At 36.5% G+C, this 17166-nt stretch overlaps 5 protein-coding genes across 6 annotated transcripts; 3 read left to right on the top strand and 2 right to left on the bottom strand.

Moving 5' to 3' along the window:
• The first annotated feature begins 6 nt into the window (after positions 1-6).
• Positions 7-728, top strand: LOC127750142 (uncharacterized). The gene is made up of 2 exons (XM_052270830.1): positions 7-209; positions 306-728. The coding sequence occupies exons 1-2, from the start codon at positions 45-47 to the stop codon at positions 549-551; spliced, it is 411 nt and encodes a 136-aa protein (XP_052126790.1). The 5' UTR covers positions 7-44; the 3' UTR covers positions 552-728.
• LOC113201746 (ubiquitin-like protein 4A) lies at positions 594-1964 on the bottom strand. Its single transcript, XM_026415639.2, has 4 exons — positions 1770-1964; positions 1237-1342; positions 970-1145; positions 594-880 (listed from the first exon to the last, which is right to left on the bottom strand). The coding sequence occupies exons 1-4, from the start codon at positions 1815-1817 to the stop codon at positions 800-802; spliced, it is 411 nt and encodes a 136-aa protein (XP_026271424.1). The 5' UTR covers positions 1818-1964; the 3' UTR covers positions 594-799.
• Positions 1965-2082: 118 nt separating this feature from the next.
• On the top strand, positions 2083-10084 carry LOC113201742 (huntingtin-interacting protein 1). Of its 2 annotated transcripts, none has more exons than XM_026415633.2 (17): positions 2083-2307; positions 3280-3343; positions 3481-3680; positions 3775-3994; positions 4065-4339; positions 4438-4912; positions 5443-5531; positions 6351-6470; positions 6565-6658; positions 6737-6826; positions 6902-7111; positions 7194-7447; positions 7524-7676; positions 7775-7875; positions 7966-8195; positions 8274-8446; positions 8526-10084. In XM_026415633.2, the coding sequence occupies exons 1-17, from the start codon at positions 2224-2226 to the stop codon at positions 8535-8537; spliced, it is 2844 nt and encodes a 947-aa protein (XP_026271418.1). In that variant the 5' UTR covers positions 2083-2223; the 3' UTR covers positions 8538-10084. The 2 variants fall into 2 exon arrangements, with proteins under 2 accessions (XP_026271418.1, XP_026271419.1); XM_026415634.2 differs by lacking the exon at positions 2083-2307 and adding an exon at positions 2342-2956.
• Positions 7966-12312, bottom strand: LOC113201744 (serine/threonine-protein kinase RIO2). The gene is made up of 7 exons (XM_026415636.2): positions 12110-12312; positions 11880-12021; positions 11590-11758; positions 11306-11515; positions 11017-11208; positions 10853-10945; positions 7966-10767 (listed from the first exon to the last, which is right to left on the bottom strand). Exons 1-7 carry the CDS (start codon positions 12173-12175, stop codon positions 10125-10127), a joined length of 1515 nt encoding a protein of 504 aa, XP_026271421.1. The 5' UTR covers positions 12176-12312; the 3' UTR covers positions 7966-10124.
• A 109-nt stretch (positions 12313-12421) lies between these two features.
• On the top strand, positions 12422-17053 carry LOC113201728 (protein PTHB1). The gene is made up of 15 exons (XM_026415608.2): positions 12422-12761; positions 12851-13053; positions 13204-13292; positions 13393-13657; positions 13738-13970; positions 14040-14170; positions 14270-14450; positions 14570-14785; positions 14874-15119; positions 15195-15484; positions 15599-15763; positions 15834-15974; positions 16054-16234; positions 16309-16461; positions 16559-17053. Exons 1-15 carry the CDS (start codon positions 12696-12698, stop codon positions 16666-16668), a joined length of 2670 nt encoding a protein of 889 aa, XP_026271393.1. The 5' UTR covers positions 12422-12695; the 3' UTR covers positions 16669-17053.
• The last annotated feature ends 113 nt before the right edge of the window (positions 17054-17166 follow it).

The raw sequence follows: 17166 nt of genomic DNA, 5'->3' as shown, positions 1-17166 counted from the left end.
ATTTTTTAGGGTTTAATGAAAATGTCCTCAAACAAATCATCAAAATGTATTTATTGGAGCCAAAAGAAAGAGTAGGCTTAGAAATGAGACCTTACCTCTCAGAGAAGCCATATGTTGCTGACATAGAATATGAAGAAAGGCGGAATTGGTTGGAAAATCAGTATAAGTTCATCACATCTAACCGTCCCAGAGTGCAACCAAAACCAGAGGTAGTTTTATTTTAGAATCAAGCAAGAATTAGTCTAATGCAGTGTTTCAAATAAAACTAACATCTTGTTGTTTCGTTTTTCTCTGTTTTATCTTAGGTTTATGCATGGGAGAAAATATTCCGAATCAAGTATAATGACTTGCCACAGATGAATAAGAGAGCATGGTTCATGGGTCAACAGCCACCACCTGATTGCAGACGATATGATGATCATCCCCCTATTTATAAACCTAACGCTTTGAGAACTGAGGAAGACAACCTGTATTGCCGTAAAATTAGACGAGTGTTTAGAACTTTCTATCCTGGGACCAACAAGGAAAAAATTAAACCACCTGGAAATTAGTTTTGAAAACCAAAATAAAAAAGGTGTAAGAATGAGGTCAGATTTTAACATTATTCAAAATAAATTTAATTTATTGTTTCATTTGGTACAATGTAAGTAGATAACATTCAGATGTGCTTTCTCTCTCAATTACATCTCATCTTACAAAATCAATAAAAATTAACAAATGAAAATGGACACCAAGTGGCCAGAATGCTTCAGAAACTTCCCCTTAACGTACTTGTTGAATCCACACACCTTATTTCTACCTACTTCACTTCATTAATATGCATTGTAGCTATTAGTTCCAAATCATCCAAGCTCAAACTACTCACAGATTTATGAAAGCTCTGAAAAGAGATAAGAGGAATAAAGAAATATGATAATCCTTTAAACAAACAGACAAATGACTTGATAACAATTGGTTCTGAATCAATACCTTTATGAACTCTTCTTGAATTTTACGAGCCTCTGGTTCAGTGTAAAATCTTCTAAGGAATGTGTAAGCTGCTGAGCGCAATAGATTAGCATCTGGACCACCATCTTCAGTCTTACGAATTGCTACAATCAGTTTTGTTCCTTCTTTTACGTCATAGTGATCTAATGATTTCTCATCTGCAAAAAAAGACAAATCACTCATTAATGGGATACTTAATTATGGCAATTAAAACTTTGGCTGTTACAGTAATTGAAACAGAGGACTGACCTGCAAGAGTTTTTCCACTCACAAGGAATTTTTGTTGACTTACGGGTATTTTTAATCTACTAAAAACCTGTTCCTTCAATTCCAAAACAGACATATCTGATGAAACCTGAAACAAATTTTCGGCAAATGTATGGACGGTAGCAAGTGGGGTAGGGCACAACAGGAGAAACTCAATCAACAAGTTTGAGGGAAAACTTTCTTTCTTGGCCGAGTCAAAAGAGGAAATGTAAAGTCTCTCAAATTAATTGGGAATAGGGTGTAAACTGCAGAAAAAATCCTTGAAAGAAGACCCACCAATGCTTTTAAAGTGCTTTGTATTGTAACCTATGAAAACTTCTTTATTTTTGAGGGGGAGGGGAGGGATATTTAAATGTTTGTAGGTAATGGATTATCTCACCTACGTAGATATAGTAACCGATTCAATTAGAGGTAGAAAAAATGACGGGTAAAACTGATCTGACTGGTTTTGTTTCATTTCAGAAAAATACAGGTTAAATGGAAAATAAGAGGATGAAAAGATGCAACTAACTTACCTCCATAGAACACTCTTGTCCTTGTAAAACCTTAATGTGGATCTTCATAGTAAACTTCTAACTACGCACAGACGAGTTTAATTGAAATACCTAGGAAAATAGCGAAATACTTCACTTGTGTGCATATGTCAACAATCAGGCAACCCCCAAAACCTTATTCGCACAATGAAAAGAGCCAGACAGGAGAAAACGAAAACAAGGGAAAAGGAGAGAGAGAACAAGCACAATAGAAAGAGCTCGAAAGAAGAAAGAGTGAGAGTGAGATGTAGGATGTAGGAGGTGGGAGAAAGAGAGACAGGGACAGGCCATAAATGTTGTTGGGAAAGGGGAGAGAGAAACAATTAAACCATAACCAACAACCAGCAGTTTGTGAGACCGTATCTTCGTTACATGCAGATGGGTTAAGCCTTTAAAGTCGCTGTTTTGTGAAGTCTTGCTCTCTATTTGTGACATTATGGCGTCTATATCATTGCCAAGAGTTCTTCAGCCTAGAAAATCTAGCCTGGAGCTGGAACGAGAAAACTTTGAGAAATTTCAGGTTTGTTTCGTTTTTCTTTCGGAACTTGATCATTTCGTCTTTTAATTTTTCAATTGTGAAATTATCTAAAGTCGAGTTAGTGGAGGGCTTCAAGTGGCCAGTTTTGTGAGTGTCAAGTTAATATAATTTTATCAATCACAGCGTAGTTATAGGGCTTTGTAGTATACCGAGTATACCATGTCCAACTAGCCTTAAGTGGCAGCTCTGCCTTAAAAGATATTTGAAGTGCATCATTTTGTGAAGTTTCCGGGATATCCACTTTTTCTCTCTTTTGTTACATTTCTGCATCATTATTATCTTTAGGTATGGACTTGGGTTCATTGCTGTGGAAAGTCTTTAAAGCAATCAACAATCAATGATCTTAGACTAGTACTGTTGATTGTCATTCAGCACAATAATTACTCACTACTATGTGTATTACAGCTCTCTGATACTAGTGGTGCCTAAGTTTAACCTGTTCTGTGCATGATTAAGTTCAATGTCCATTCTGATCCCCACTGAGATAAGATTAAGCCATGAGACAGGATGACAGGTTGAGATAACAATCTTATCAATGACTTTTAGTTGCTATTCTGTTGTGGGCCGCTAAGGTAATACAGAAAGAATGTCCGGCCTAGCACAATTTCCTCCCTCGTTTTATTACAAACAGGTACATACGTAATGTTTGACTGCTATGTCTTGAAACCTGGTGCAGAATTATTGTCACTTGCACTACCAATTCCTAAGCTGTCATAACAGTGGGTGGAGGCGGCGGCCTGTGTCCTGACCAGTCGACATTGAGATTAGATACAAGTCTAACCTTTCCTCAGTCCACATAAGTTCTATGCACTTGGTCATTCTCATGAAAACTGTGGCCTTTATATGGCTGTGGCATTTACAATATGAACAGCTTTTGAGCAAAATGCAAAATCAAATCTAATTAGGATGAAATAATAAACTGTCTTTTTTCTTTTTTGTTATTGTTTGTTTCAGCACGTTAGCATCAGTAAAGCCATAAACGCAATTGAATGCCCAGTAAAGGAAAAACATGTTCGCAGTATCCTTTATTGTGTGGACCTTATGCAGTTGCATTGTGCTCTCTTTTTTTTTTTTTTTTTTTTTTTTGAATAATAGACTTTACTGTTATGTGGTAAATTCTTGTCATAATTTGTGTTTAATCCTTAACATTGCAAGGTGCTATTATTGGCACATTCCAGGAAAAGAGTTCTCGGACTTTTTGGGAGAGTGTAAATCGTTTGCCTCTTGAGGGCAACAGAATTGTGGCATGGAAGTTTTGTCATGTCCTTCACAAAATTTTACGTGAAGGCTATGAATCAGTTGTTCCACAGTCTCAGAGATACAAAGACAAGATAAGAAATATCGGAAAGCTATGGGTACGTTGACTCTCAGTTTTAATGCATAACTTATACTGCAACTTGAGACACTAAACCCTGAATAGCAATGTTATTAAAATTAAATCAATCACAGGGTCACCTGAAAGAAAGCTATGGAAAATTAATCCAGCAGTACACTCAATTGCTGATTGTAAAGTTGGACTTCCATAGGAGAAACCCCCGCTTTCCTGGCAACTTAGCAGTTTCCCAAGAAGATCTTGACTCTATTGGAGAAAATAATGTTAATAACTATTTTGAAATGGCTGTAGAAATGTTTGATTACATGGATGAAATACTTGCTCTTCAAAGTGCCAGTAAGTTTTGCTCCTGGAATAACCTTTATTTTCCTTTCTATAAAACTAAGTTTTCCTGTTTCTTTTGCAGTATTTGGATCTTTAGACATGTCAAGGTCAAATTCAATGACAAGCTGTGGGCAATGCCGTTTGGCCCCATTGATTCCATGCATTCAGGACTCATCTCAGTTATATGATTATTGTGTCAAGATTCTTTTCAAGCTTCATTCGGAGCTTCCTGCAGATACTTTACAAGGTCATAGAGAACGTTTTTCAAAACAGTTCAAGGACTTGAAACAGTTCTATTTGAGTGCAAACACCTTGCAATATTTTCGCAACCTAATTGTTATACCACCTTTACCAGAGGTATTATGATGATTATTATTTCTTCTGTACAGAAGAGCATGTTCCTGTGCTAGGTATTTGTTCAAATTTTTACAAGTGTTGAATTGTTTTTGTGACAGAAAGCACCAAATTTCTTGATTCAATCTGAGTTTTTGGGCTATGTGACACCTGTTGTGCGACTGCCCACAGACTTGGAACAATCTGAAGCTGATGCATCGGAATTTAATGATGCCTCTGATGCAGGCTCACCATCAGGCTCATTGTCAGGAGACCTTGTGGATTTGAGTGTGCCTCAGCTTGCCCCTGCTGCTCCCTCTGATGAATGGATACAACGAATAGAGCTATTGCAGCAAGAGCACTTTCAACGAATGGATAAATTACAGCAAGAACATATTCACAAAGTGGAGCAATTGCAACAGGAAAATAATAAATTAAGACAAGATCACCATGTAATTGTGGATCGCCTGCATAACCGTCTAGCAGATTTGGAAACGGCTCTAGCAACCAAAGATTCTGAGCTTTTACAAGAAAAACAGCTTCATGAAGACCTCATGCGTCAGACAACTGTTGCTGATAAAACTGAGGAAGCTGAAAGTAAGTTCAAGACGTAGACACATGTTGTACTCACCCCAGAAATGAACTTTCGCCCTTCTCCATGACTTTTGCCTCCTGGGCTTTTGTTTTGAAGTTAAGAAAGATAGGAACTCAAACCTGCACTACTGTATCTGTTTGTTCCCCTCCTCTTTCATCCCAATTCCTCCCCATCATCCTTTCTAAAATTCGTGCTCTAAGAAGCAAGGGGTTACAACTGACCATTTTGATGTAGACCACTATTCCAATATTTCAACACATTGAGAGACCCAATTCATTTCAATTAAAACTATTACAGACCATCTCAAATTTAGACCAGTTTAAACACACACAAATTGACTGTTTCAGAGTTCAAAACCAATTCAAATAAGGACTAATTCAAATCAATTCACTGCAATTTATAATTTTATTTAGTGTTTTTTTTTGTTTTTTTTTTTTTGCCCTAGCTGAAACTGATTTTTTGATTCCCCATTCTTTTAGAATCTTTAAACATTTGAAATCTTCTTAATCTAATCATGACCTTTCTTGTTCAGAACGTGCCAAAGCTTTTGAAGATAAGTTTTTGAGGCTCAAAGAAGTCTACAGCAAGCTGCGAGAAGAGCACATCCAGCTCCTTCGTCAGGTATGTTTTCTCGGAAAATATAAATTGAGTACACCTCAACAATTGGTTTTATGTTTGTTACTTCTTCGTTGGTACTTTCCTGGTTTTCAAGTTTTCAAAATTATGTGAACAAATTCTTATCTTTTCTGTTTTCCGAATTAACTTCTACCCTTTCCAGAAAGCAGGTTTGGAGAAAGATTTGAAAGTGTATGACAAGATGACATTGTTTGCTCAGGCTGCTAATAGTCTGATAGTATCTATAGTAAGGCTTCTACCACCATTTTTTCTTAAAATTGATCATGACTACCATGTTGTTTGAAATTTTCGATCATCAACGGTTTTGCCTTCTGTAACAGTTTCTCAACATTCGTTTGCAATTTAAATTTTTTATCTAAACTTATCATTAATTGTTTATTGTATTACATGTATCATGTTTTTATATCAGTGCGCAGTCTTGCCCCCAGGGTCCGCAAGAGCACTTTCAACAAATGTATAAATTTCAATTAGCAATTTCAGACAGCATAGTCATGAGCCTTTAGATGTGGATGTGGTGGTGGATTTGCACTATGCACTTGCACCTTTGGGAGCCAACAGTGGTAGAATGTTGCTGAAAAAGTAATTTCTATAGCAGCAAACCTGTACCACATTGTCCATTTCCCACTCTCTTCTATCCTATTTGCTAAAGATTTTAAATACTAACTTATGATCACTTTCTGATGATACCTTGGAAATCTTTTAATTGTTTTAGCACTGCCTTTCAAGTACAGAATTATGTTCTTTGTGACTTCATTTCTCCTTTTTCTGAAAACTCTGACAGAACATGTTGTGCTCTACTTTCAGAAAGCAGATGTGGATAAACAGATCACTGGAATTCAAAAGGCAAATGAAGAGGCAGAGAAGCGGAAATTAGAAGTTGAAGCACAATTGACAGAACTGGTAGCTGATCGCGATAAAGTTTTGGTAAGTTTTTAACAGGGATCCCTTGTTTCTTTTGGTGCTCAAGTTCAAGTGTAATTTCAATTTTACCAATCCACAAACATTGTATCGTTGTCAGGTTTTAACCAAAGAATTGGAAAAGTCACAAATCGAATTACAGAAAGCTCAACTAATAACTCAAGAGCAGCATAATGCCCTCAAAAATATTTTAGGTAAAGATGTAATTGATTATAATATTATGTATGTATTATTTCAAAAGAAAAAAACTAACATTTTCTTGAATATTGTAGTTGCTTGTATCAGTGAAGCAGAAGTTATAGTGGAAAAATCTGTTCATGAAGTAGATAACCCCGCTATATCAGCATTGTCATGCACTCCAGGTTTGTTTCATAGTATTTTCATGGTTCTTACTTTATTTGTGCATGCATTGCCTAATACAATTGGTCTGTGTTTAGACTACTTTGAAACTTTGGTAGTACCACTGCGGGATTCGATTGTTGCTCTCCCTACTATGGTACCTCACTCAGTTGAGACTGTAATTGGGAACTGGTCCTATTTTGAAAAACTTATACGTCATGTGATTCAGATGGCCCATTTGTCAGCTGCCTATACATTGCAAGCCAAGGCAACATCCAACACTTCTCCTGACATTGAATTAGGAGAACGTATGTAGCAGTTTATGGATATAGTTGTTGTTCTTATCATTATTTGGCTATGTGCACAACAATATGCTATCAATTTTTTCAGATATGGCTGAAAAATGTAAAGATTTTGGTGGCTCAATTTTATCACTATTAAGATGTGTCAAAGATGAAGAGGGTAGCCAAGTTGTAAAGCAGCTCGCTGACTCTGCTGTGGAGAAAATGGATGAATTAGGAAGTCTGCTTGAAAGACTGACTGGTCAGATAAAGGGTGATTCTGTGGAAATCGTTGGTGATATGGTTGAGACTGAGTTAGCAAACATGGATAAAGCTATAGAGGAAGCTGCTAGCAGAATTGCTGTAAGTTTTATATTTATTTATTTTTTATTCTATTGAAATTTTGGTCAAATATTTTATTGACTCTTATATCTTACAGGAAATTCTCAGTAAATCTCGCACAAGAGACTCTGGTCTAAAGCTAGAAGTGAATGAAAAGATTCTAGACACTTGTACTGCTCTTATGTTAGCTATTAGGATACTTGTTCAGAAAGCACGCCTCTTACAGGCTGAGATTGTGGCTAAAGGAAAGGTAAAATGTTCTCTTTTTGTTATCTAATGATTTAATGAAGCACAACTCCAAAAATTATATACATGATATTCTATTCTCTCATTATTTTTCCTCTTTAGGGCACCGCCTCTGCTAAAGAATTCTATAAGAGAAACCATCAATGGACTGAAGGCCTCATTTCTGCTGCTAAGGCTGTTGCAATGGGAGCAAAGTTTTTGTTGTATGTGTCCTCAACCTTGTTCTAGTTAAACTATTTATATTTTGCCTTTCGTTTCGTTCATTTACATCATAATTTAATTTGATATTTCAGAACGGCTGCTGACAAGGTGGTTAGTGGCGAGGGCAAACTAGAATCTCTCATTGTTGCATCTCAAGAGATTGCTGCTAGCACTGCCCAGCTTGTTGTTGCAAGTCGAGTGAAAGCATCGCGAGATAGTGCCAATCTTACTGCATTGTCACAGGCATCGCGAGGTGTTACTCAAGCAACTGGACAAGTAGTTGCAACAGCAAAAGACTGTGCTCAACTCATTGAAGATAATGGTAAACTTTTTGTTTCCTCCAACTTGGCTATTAATATCAGACTTTAAGTTAAATAATGACATTGTCTGTATATTACAGAAGAGCTAGATGTGTCCGGTCTGACACTCCATCAGGCTAAACGCCTTGAAATGGACTGTCAAGTTAAGGTTTTAGAACTGGAGGCATCTCTGCAACAAGAAAGGCAGCGTTTGGCAGCATTGCGACGGCAACACTATCAGCTTGCTGGTGATGTTGAAGGCTGGGAAATTATGGTGAGTTGTCCTAAACCTTTCACAGTTTGCATTTGAAATGCTTTCTAATGGATTTTTTAAACTTCTTTTTTTTAAATAGGATAAACCATGATGAGTGCTGGATGCGTTCTACCTTCAGTTTTATAATTTAAAATGATAGTGATTCATTTCATAATAGCGTCATGTCTACCCAACTCTTACAAAATTGTCCGCTACCGGTAATTATTCTCTTAATGCTATGGTTCACCAGTTCATTCATTTAGTGAACTTCAGGTTTCAATTTACTTTCTGAACATCAAAGTCCTGATAGATATGTTGGTTGTTTGATTTGCATTTGTTCAATCTGCTGTTTGTTTTGCATATCATGTTTTGCAATTTTACTTTTACTTATTTTATTACTGGTTTTTTGACTAGTTAAGCCAAAGTTGTTTTGACCAATTCTGACACATGGAATAGATTTCTCTCTACTTGTGCCCAGTCATGTTTGTAAAATCATCAGATGATTACAGTATTAGTGTTTCTAATTATTTATTACTGGTTCTGTAGTTTACAGTAGTAGGATGAATTTTAGTATCTTATGTTTTTGTTAGACTAATAGTTTAGTTATCTTATCTAACTTTGGTTATTTTTATTTGTTAATCTGATTCCAAGTTCTATATATTTATGCTTACAACCTATATTGTTACTTTGCTTACTCCTTGATTGACCTGTCCCCTTTTCTGAGTTGTCTTTGAAACTCATCAAGGATGTATTTTGACTGAATTGTTGCCCTCAAACCCTTAAAGCTGTAGCATGATCATTTGTTTTAGCATAAAAATTGGTTGTTAATTATGTACGGACACCAGTATGCCTGAGTTCATTTTCTTTGTTGTTTGTGGTAAATTTAATCATTCCTATATATTTTGACTTTCAGTTTTGCATTCCTCAGAATAATTTGTAAAGCAAATCTGAAATACTAATCAACTTGATTATTTTTTTTAAATGCAGCGGTTTTGAGCAAAGTTGGGCCAGAGTGTGTTTACTCCTGCTTTCTTAAATTTTCAGCGTTTTGTTTCTAATTCTTTTACCAGGCTCTTTTTTGGTAAAAGAGAGATAGGTGTAGAGACTTTCGGGGTCGAGTGGAGAAGCCCAGAGTTGGTGAGCCTTCTTAGGCTTTGTGCTGTGCCAATTTAAAAAGAAAGCTTGGAATACAAAAAGGGCTGGCAGTTTTAATGCATGACTAGCAGTCTTGGTTAACTTTGTTAATCATTTGGCACCTAAATAAGAATTCATAGAAACCATATATTTTCCCATATATCCTATAATTTAGAACTAATAGATTTAACATTCTTTGTATACTTGGTCCGGTTACCGATTTGATTATGTTGTGCCTTGTTGCAGGATAGATTTAACACATGTTGGTTGTTATCCTACCATTTAGTATAATTTATTTTAAAAACTATATTTTTACAAAGTTTAGGCTGATGTGAATGTAAGCAAATTGACAAGTTTCTGTGTTCTTTTGACACAGCTTACACTATTTGTATCAATCAATTATGGGCAGAAACATTGCCTCAATAAAATATGGAAGCATTTAAGTACTACTTACAGGAAAGTTACCCAGCTAAATGGTAAGAACTTTTATATGAATACTGAAATAAAGAAAATTTTAATCAATCATATTGTTGCTTTTATTTATTTATAGTCCCAAGGGAAACTTTTAATCCCACCCCCATATCCCATTAGATTCTTTAATTGTCTTTGCATTATCTCTACGAGACCTTGTTGTGGCACTTGCTTCTCCCTTGGCTTGTATTCTTTTCCTTTCTGCCTGCTTCTCTCTCCGGTTTAAAGCAACTTGGACTCTAGACTTTATGACATCAGGGGAGATAGTTGAAGCTGTTGATAACCCATTAGTCCTAGCACTGCGAACACTAAATGCATCACTTAAGCACTCTGAATCAATTCTAGATCGTAGCATTTTTGTTTCTCCAGAACATAGTTCCAAGTTATCATTGGGTATTTTTTCCCTCCCAGAAACACCAGCAGTAGATGTAGAAGTTTCACAATTGGTAGATGTAGTACTTTTGTCCTCATGGTCTGCTGAATAGATACTACAAGCAACTGCTTGTGATGTACCTTTCCTGGATTTATCTTCATCTTCAACAATAATTTGTTCCACTTGCTTCCTGAGTGTTTCAATGCCAAAATCTTTGCTATCATCTTCAGAACTTTCTGCACTATCATTGTCATCACTGCCAACTACCTCATCTTCTTCAACACCCATCTCCACTAGGAGATCCTTCTCCATCTGTTTGGTAAATCCACTGGCCGAAACTTCAACATCTAAAGCTGATTCACGCCTGAATAGAGTTCAAAAAGATAAGTCATTTAAGCATTGACCTAAGTTTTAGTCTTCTAACTAAACAGGATCTCAGAAATACTCACACAATGTCAGCAAAAGTGGGATGGTGTTCACTCTCATATCCAAATCTCCTCTTAAAGAAATCACGGATGCAATTTACATCTCGCATGAAAAACCTATTTTTCAATAAAGTTAAAAATCAGTCCCAAAATATAGAAAAATTAGAAAGGTAGAGAAAAACACTTACATTTCAGCATTTACATGATTGATTGATACCATTTGAGGAAAGTCAATCACAATAGGTTTTCCATCATCAGTTATCATTAAATTAAACTCATTAAAGTCTCCATGTATAACACCATAATTTCCGAATTTAATGATAAGATTCATGAGTTCATCATATAACCATTCAACATCTTCGACTTCATTGAGTTGACACCTGTAGGAATTTAATCCATTAATGTACAAAAGCTCAAATTTAGGGTTGAAAGGGAGAAAGCTAACAAGAAAAAGATTTTTAGAAAGTTTGTTCATACATTGGTCTCCCTTGAATTAGATTCATAATAACACAATGACGATTAAAGTCAATAGGAGTGGGAACTGGAAAACCGCGTTCATAAAGTGCTTTCATATATGCAAACTCTTTAGTGGCTGATATGCGAGACAGATAAATCCAAGATGCAGCATTACGATGAGCATGGTAGTCCCTTTTTTCTCGAAGACGGCGAAAACAAGTTCGCCCAAGTCTGTAATCACAATAAGAACATTGATAAACATATGCATGTTAGCAGAAATTGCAATAGGATTGTGAAAGCTTTACCTGTGAAGCTTCAAGCAAAGGGGCTCTCCATCCTCATTGGCTACAACATAAATATTTGATTCCTTCCCAACGCCAATTTGATTGCCAAATGAGGCAACAACTCCGCGGCTAGTTAGTGCTTTCAAGGCAAGGTAATCATATCCAAGGTTAGTAAGGCGATAACCATCATCTGCAAGTAAAATAAAGAAATTTTAATACATTTTTCAGAAACAAAGTCAGCACTTTGATGAAAAGCATGAAATTGGAAATTGGGTAAAAATGCTCTCTAGACTTCTTCAGGTAATACATACAATGCTTTCCTCGTTCATAACTGAGCAAACGGTGTTTGCATAGTTCTCTCATTAATTTGTGAGCACCACCGTGTCTCAAACTAGCGATTGAGGCAGCAAGTGACCCAGGTACTAACTCATGGTTCTTCATACCCATTTCAACCTAGAATAATACAAATCAAATTTGATTGAGATTTTTGGATTTTTGGTACAGTTAACCCTTCAAAGCCTACAACTATTTCTTTGCTTACAGCCGTTAACACACGAAAATCTTCTTTACTTAAATACCGCAACATTGTGACATTTATTTTCCCCATTGTCAGATGAAGATTCGTGACAACCTCTTTCAATGCTAATATAAACGAAAGTGAACGCAAGTAAAATTTGTGCAGAGCACAAATTGTCTCAAGCACAAGAGCACAAGCAGACGGCAATAACACGTGGGCTCTTCTGCTTGTGGCGAAGAGATTTCTCATTTTCATCCTGTCCAAAACAATGACGTCATAGTAAAGTTCGTTGCTTCTCCCCCTCTATCTTTCTCCCACCCCTCCCTCTCCCCTCCCCGCATTGAAATACCTTTCTGTTTATGGGTTATTTGTTTACATTCATTCCGGCTGAAAAAGTCAACTGCTAATCTGAAATTAATCGCAAGGATGATTTTATTATACCAAAGTTGCCAATTTTAGTTTTTTTCAGAGTGCCTTTGTATTTTTCTAATTCATGACGTGTCATAAGCTTATTTTGTACAAGGGAATGTCTGTCTCAAAGATTGACTGGGCACCATAACCCTGCCTAATAGAATGTTGTGATCCAAAAGATCCAACATTTTCAGTTGCCATGTCACTTTTTAAAGCGCGAGAATGGTGGAGTACATCCTGTGGTCAAGAAGAAGGTTTTGACCAGGTATTTTGAAGATATTCCTGTATTATTGTAGAACTTCCATTAAAACCTGATGCGAATGTTATATTATTTTTCTCAACTGTGTCCCAAAGGCTTCTCTGTGTGTATCTGGTCTCGGTAACAGTGGTAATGAAACATCTATGATAATTGTTGGAAGTCATGTTGGAAACATTAGAGTGTTCTGTCCAAATCTACCAACTGCATCTGAGGCACCCAGCTATAAGCCAAGTGACCTTCTCATTGAGACAAGCTTACCTCACCCTGTCTTGCAGCTACATGTTGGCAGATTTATCTCGTGAGTAAAATTTAACTCGATAAGTCCCACATGACCGCATGTGTGGCCACAATAAGCTGTGTTTATAATCCCCACCTCGGGAATCAATGTGTTAGAATATTTTAATGAATTTTAAATTTTAAATGAAATATTATACTCCTGTTTATTCAGTGGATCTCAGCAGTTCCACTTAGCTGTTCTGCACCCCAGAAGTGTAGCCATTTACAGTTTGGTGATCCGAGGAGGAAATACAGATCATGGTAATTTGCATCACATAAAAATGAAATTTTGGCTCCTCTGAGGTCTTCAGTTTACTAAACATATTTGTTTTACTCCCCCCCCCCCTTTTTTTTGCATCAGGTGAACAAAGTGCGTTAGTTTTTGTCTATGAGCATCAGCTTCGAAGATCAGCATACAGTCTGATTGTGGGGCCTTTTGGGGGAGTCAAAGGAAGAGACTTCCTCTGTGTGCAAGCACTTGATGGAACACTATCATTCTATGAACAGGAGTCATTTGTCTTTTCTAGACAGCTACCAAATTTTTTATTACCAGGGCCACTCATTTTTGTCCCTTCAACTGATGCATTTCTAACATGCAATTCACACTTTCACATAGATAGTTACAGGTACCTCTTTCATTTTTTAAACAACCTTTTTGAAAATTTTAATTTTGTTGTTGTTAACATCATATTTAATGCATTTTCAGATATCAAGTCCTAGCAGACACAAGTGAGGATGCCAAGAAACTATTAATTCCAGAATGGAGTCTAAATATTGGAGAATCCGCTCTTGATATTGCTTGTGTTGCTCACTCTGCCTCAGAAGTAGATATTCTTGTTTTGGGGGAGCATAATTTGTTTTGTCTTAGGGACCATGGCACATTAAAGTTCATGTGTCGGTTTGAGTTTCACCCTCGCTGTTTTTTTCCATATCGCACAGGTCTGTAGTAATTTGTTGCACTCCAGAATTTATATGCAGGACTTACAATCTTTTTTTTCTCCTTTTTAGTTCCTGAGGGTCTGCTGATGGTACTGATAGCCACTGACACTGGAACACTTCTTGTGCAGAATAACACTACCCTTCGATGGTCAGCACAACTTCCAATATCTCCAATTGCTATTTCTCGTGCATCACTTCAGGTAAAATAACTTAATCTATCTAGACTATCTAGTCAATCCTTTAAAAGGAAAGGTTGAATGGAAATAATCAAATTTTGTTCATTTTTTCCACTGAAAAAGGGAATGGATGGAGTCATAGTGCTACTGTCTGAGACAGGGGAGCTTCAGTGCTGCTATTTAGGCACAGAACCCTCCCTCTTTGTGGCACCATCAATTGAACCAAAGCCCATTGACTACCAAGAGGCTGAAAGAGAACTTAACTATCTGGGCACTGTAATTCGAGCTTTTAATGATAGTTCCAGTAAGAAAACAAGAGTTGTCTTACAATATTTAAGCATAAATAGATTGATTTTTCTCTAATATTTTTGGAAAGGTGGATGTTGTTTTTTAAAAATGTAAATTATTGTTTTATTTCTGTAGGTGTTCTATTGGCCAACACAGCTGCAGAAAGAGAGCTCTCTGTAACTGTTAAACCAAGTCAACATTCTGAGAGTCGTGGAGAATCAGAGGTGTGCTATGTAGCAGTAAATTTGTCTCCTCACTCAGCCCATGCCCCATTGACTAAGGTACAAGTAACAGTTGTAGCCCACTCACCACTTTTGGCTGATCCACCTTCCCATACAATACCATCCCTAAGTAAGTCGTTTTGCTTTAAAAATTTCTATTATGTAGTTACCTTGCCCTTAAAACAGGTTCCTTTATTTCCTCTTCTTTTGTTGCTCAGGTGAAGTCTATCAAGTAGCAAGCTACATCTCGGTGAAAGGTGCGGCTTCAGAGTATGTTTGGTCTTTAGAAGTGTCAGTTATTGTATCATACATAACTGCATCTGGAATTCCTAGAATTCTTACTTCCACTTGCCAACTCCCACTTCGACTTGTGGCTCGTCCTTGTAATCCAGCCAAAGAGGCAGAGATAAAAATAACTTTGAATACCAATATACCTGTTATAAGCTTGACGGACATTTTTCCAGGTAACAGTTTTACGCAAATTAATTTTTAAAATTATTCCTTCTTTTACTGATTATGAAGTACATTCTTTTTTGCAGAGTTCAACTCATCTAGTGCAGGACCAAACATTTTAGGGTGCTCACTTGGCTCTAGAGTGGTCACAGTCATTGCTGCTAAGATGAGTACACGATACCGGCTGCAAAGTGATAGTATCTTACCTCTGGCCTTACTTGTAAAACAACTAGTTTCTCGTCTTGAACGCCTCTCAAATAATGCTGAACAGCAGTCATCAGTCAATGTGACTTCATCATCACCACTACCTCTAGAACTCTTATTTTCTGCCATAGAGTCTCATCTAACATTTCGGAAACAAGTTGCAGACCTCAAGGTATTAAGTAGACCTGGTTTCATTTATTTTTAGTTGAGGCTTTGAACTAAGAAAAGCAACTTCAGACTTTCAGACTGCAATGTTCTATAATTGATCTGTTAAATATTTTGATAGGATGAACTAGGTCAACTATCTGTGCAATTCAGGTCTATTGAAAGGAGATTGCTTACAAAAATGAAGGATAAGAAACCAGCTCCATTGAATCAATTGGATACTCTCCTCACAGCAACTCAAATTGAAATAATAGGTGTAAGCCACAGATTGGAACAAGTTTTTCAGGTCAGTCTAGGTCACTCTCAAATTTCTTTGGAACACAAGAGTAGCATAACCACGCTGTTTACATTTCCAGGATCTTGAAAATTCACAGTGGGGTTTGGGGTGTGCTGTAGAACTGATCCACACTTTGTTGAAACTGTCTGAGAGTCCTTCTAAATACACCAAAACATTTTATTCTGCTATGTCTCCTGTAATTACAGATTCAGATGATCAGGTATGCGCAATAAATGAAAATTACACCAAATCACTGAAATAAAATTTCTAAAACATGTCAATTGACCATGTTTTTACAGGGTTGGGAAGATGCTACATATGCATCCCTTCGTTATATCCTAAATGCCAATAAAAAACAAGACCCTTTAACTTCCTCCTCTAATGAGCCATCAATTGATATCTCTGTTATGAAAAAGATAATAACATCTGTGCTAGACATAATAGCTGAATCTTATTCTGCTGGCGCAGTTGGCTCTGAAGGTAATTTTAGTCATGGTAATGTGAAATGTTTTTTTGAATCAGCAATTAATCATCACAATTCACAATTGTTACAGTACGGAAACCAATATCACCTATTCATGAATCTGAAGAGGCTGAAGAAGAACCCGCTGTTCCTATAGGATCTCGATTAGGGGAAAATAGGGCCATATCAGCCAGTATTTCCCAAAACAATAGACTTCTTCCCGGTCGCTTGAAAACATCAACTGGTAATAATATCAATTGTGTTATTCATGAATACCTTTTTCTGTAATTTGCTGCCAGTTTGTTCTTTTTTAAAAAACGAAAATGCTTATTTATTTACAGAAGTCTCAGGGGTTCCAATTGATACATCTCTGGTTGAGAGCGATCTTACAAAACTTGCTCTATCTAGTCCAATGCAACAGAATACAGAAGATGATATTTTGTGGATTTAAAAAATTTGACGAATGGACAGGTCACTTACTGCACTTACTGAAGTTAACACGTTTTGCTTGGTGTCACATTTCAATTTCACCTTTTTTAATTTTGGATTTGCATTTAGCACAATTTTTCTCATCAGAAAATGAGGCACAACATATAAGTAAGGCCCAGAGGCATATTTTGCAATACTCCAGTAAAACGGACATTTTCTTAATATTTTCAGGGCAAGTGCACAGAAGCAAGTGTGATATATAGTATTATTTTTTGTTTGGAATCATGAGAGATCTCTATTCTAGTCATGTTAATACAATTTGTTTTGATGTTTTTAAATACCTATACCTGAAACCTGTACAAGAAAATGCTCTGTTACAAGTAATAAAAAAATCATTTTAATCTGTTTGACTTGACTTCAGTTTTTTGTCAATCTTTTCTGTAAAGAAAGCTAAAGCAATTTGCTGTTTCGTCATTTTTGGAGAGCAAGCCACGAAATTAGAACCAGAGTGTGTTGTGAC

Source organism: Frankliniella occidentalis, unplaced genomic scaffold (genome assembly GCF_000697945.3).
Source record: "Frankliniella occidentalis isolate FOCC.00 unplaced genomic scaffold, Focc_3.1 Scaffold6, whole genome shotgun sequence".
In the NCBI taxonomy this organism is placed as follows: domain Eukaryota; kingdom Metazoa; phylum Arthropoda; class Insecta; order Thysanoptera; family Thripidae; genus Frankliniella; species Frankliniella occidentalis.
This window is presented reverse-complemented; position numbering and strand designations above follow the sequence as displayed.

Bases quoted from the DNA above. Each gene is read 5' to 3' on its own strand.
- LOC113201742 (XM_026415633.2), top strand. From the start codon at position 2,224: ATGGCGTCTATATCATTGCCAAGAGTTCTTCAGCCTAGAAAATCTAGC. The intron at 3,995-4,064 runs GTAAGTTTTGCT...TTTCTTTTGCAG, and splicing joins ACTTGCTCTTCAAAGTGCCA to TATTTGGATCTTTAGACATG. The intron at 6,659-6,736 runs GTAAAGATGTAA...TGAATATTGTAG, and splicing joins TGCCCTCAAAAATATTTTAG to TTGCTTGTATCAGTGAAGCA.
- LOC113201728 (XM_026415608.2), top strand. From the start codon at position 12,696: ATGTCACTTTTTAAAGCGCGAGAATGGTGGAGTACATCCTGTGGTCAA. The intron at 14,786-14,873 runs GTAAGTCGTTTT...TTTGTTGCTCAG, and splicing joins CCATACAATACCATCCCTAA to GTGAAGTCTATCAAGTAGCA. The intron at 15,485-15,598 runs GTATTAAGTAGA...ATATTTTGATAG, and splicing joins AACAAGTTGCAGACCTCAAG to GATGAACTAGGTCAACTATC.
- LOC113201744 (XM_026415636.2), bottom strand. From the start codon at position 12,175: ATGGGGAAAATAAATGTCACAATGTTGCGGTATTTAAGTAAAGAAGAT. The intron at 12,022-12,109 runs GTAAGCAAAGAA...GTATTATTCTAG, and splicing joins ATTTTCGTGTGTTAACGGCT to GTTGAAATGGGTATGAAGAA. The intron at 10,946-11,016 runs GTAAGTGTTTTT...ATTGAAAAATAG, and splicing joins AATCATGTAAATGCTGAAAT to GTTTTTCATGCGAGATGTAA.
- LOC113201746 (XM_026415639.2), bottom strand. From the start codon at position 1,817: ATGAAGATCCACATTAAGGTTTTACAAGGACAAGAGTGTTCTATGGAG. The intron at 1,343-1,769 runs GTAAGTTAGTTG...AATTTGTTTCAG, and splicing joins GACAAGAGTGTTCTATGGAG to GTTTCATCAGATATGTCTGT. The intron at 881-969 runs GTATTGATTCAG...ATCTCTTTTCAG, and splicing joins TTCAAGAAGAGTTCATAAAG to AGCTTTCATAAATCTGTGAG.
- LOC127750142 (XM_052270830.1), top strand. From the start codon at position 45: ATGTATTTATTGGAGCCAAAAGAAAGAGTAGGCTTAGAAATGAGACCT. The intron at 210-305 runs GTAGTTTTATTT...GTTTTATCTTAG, and splicing joins GAGTGCAACCAAAACCAGAG to GTTTATGCATGGGAGAAAAT.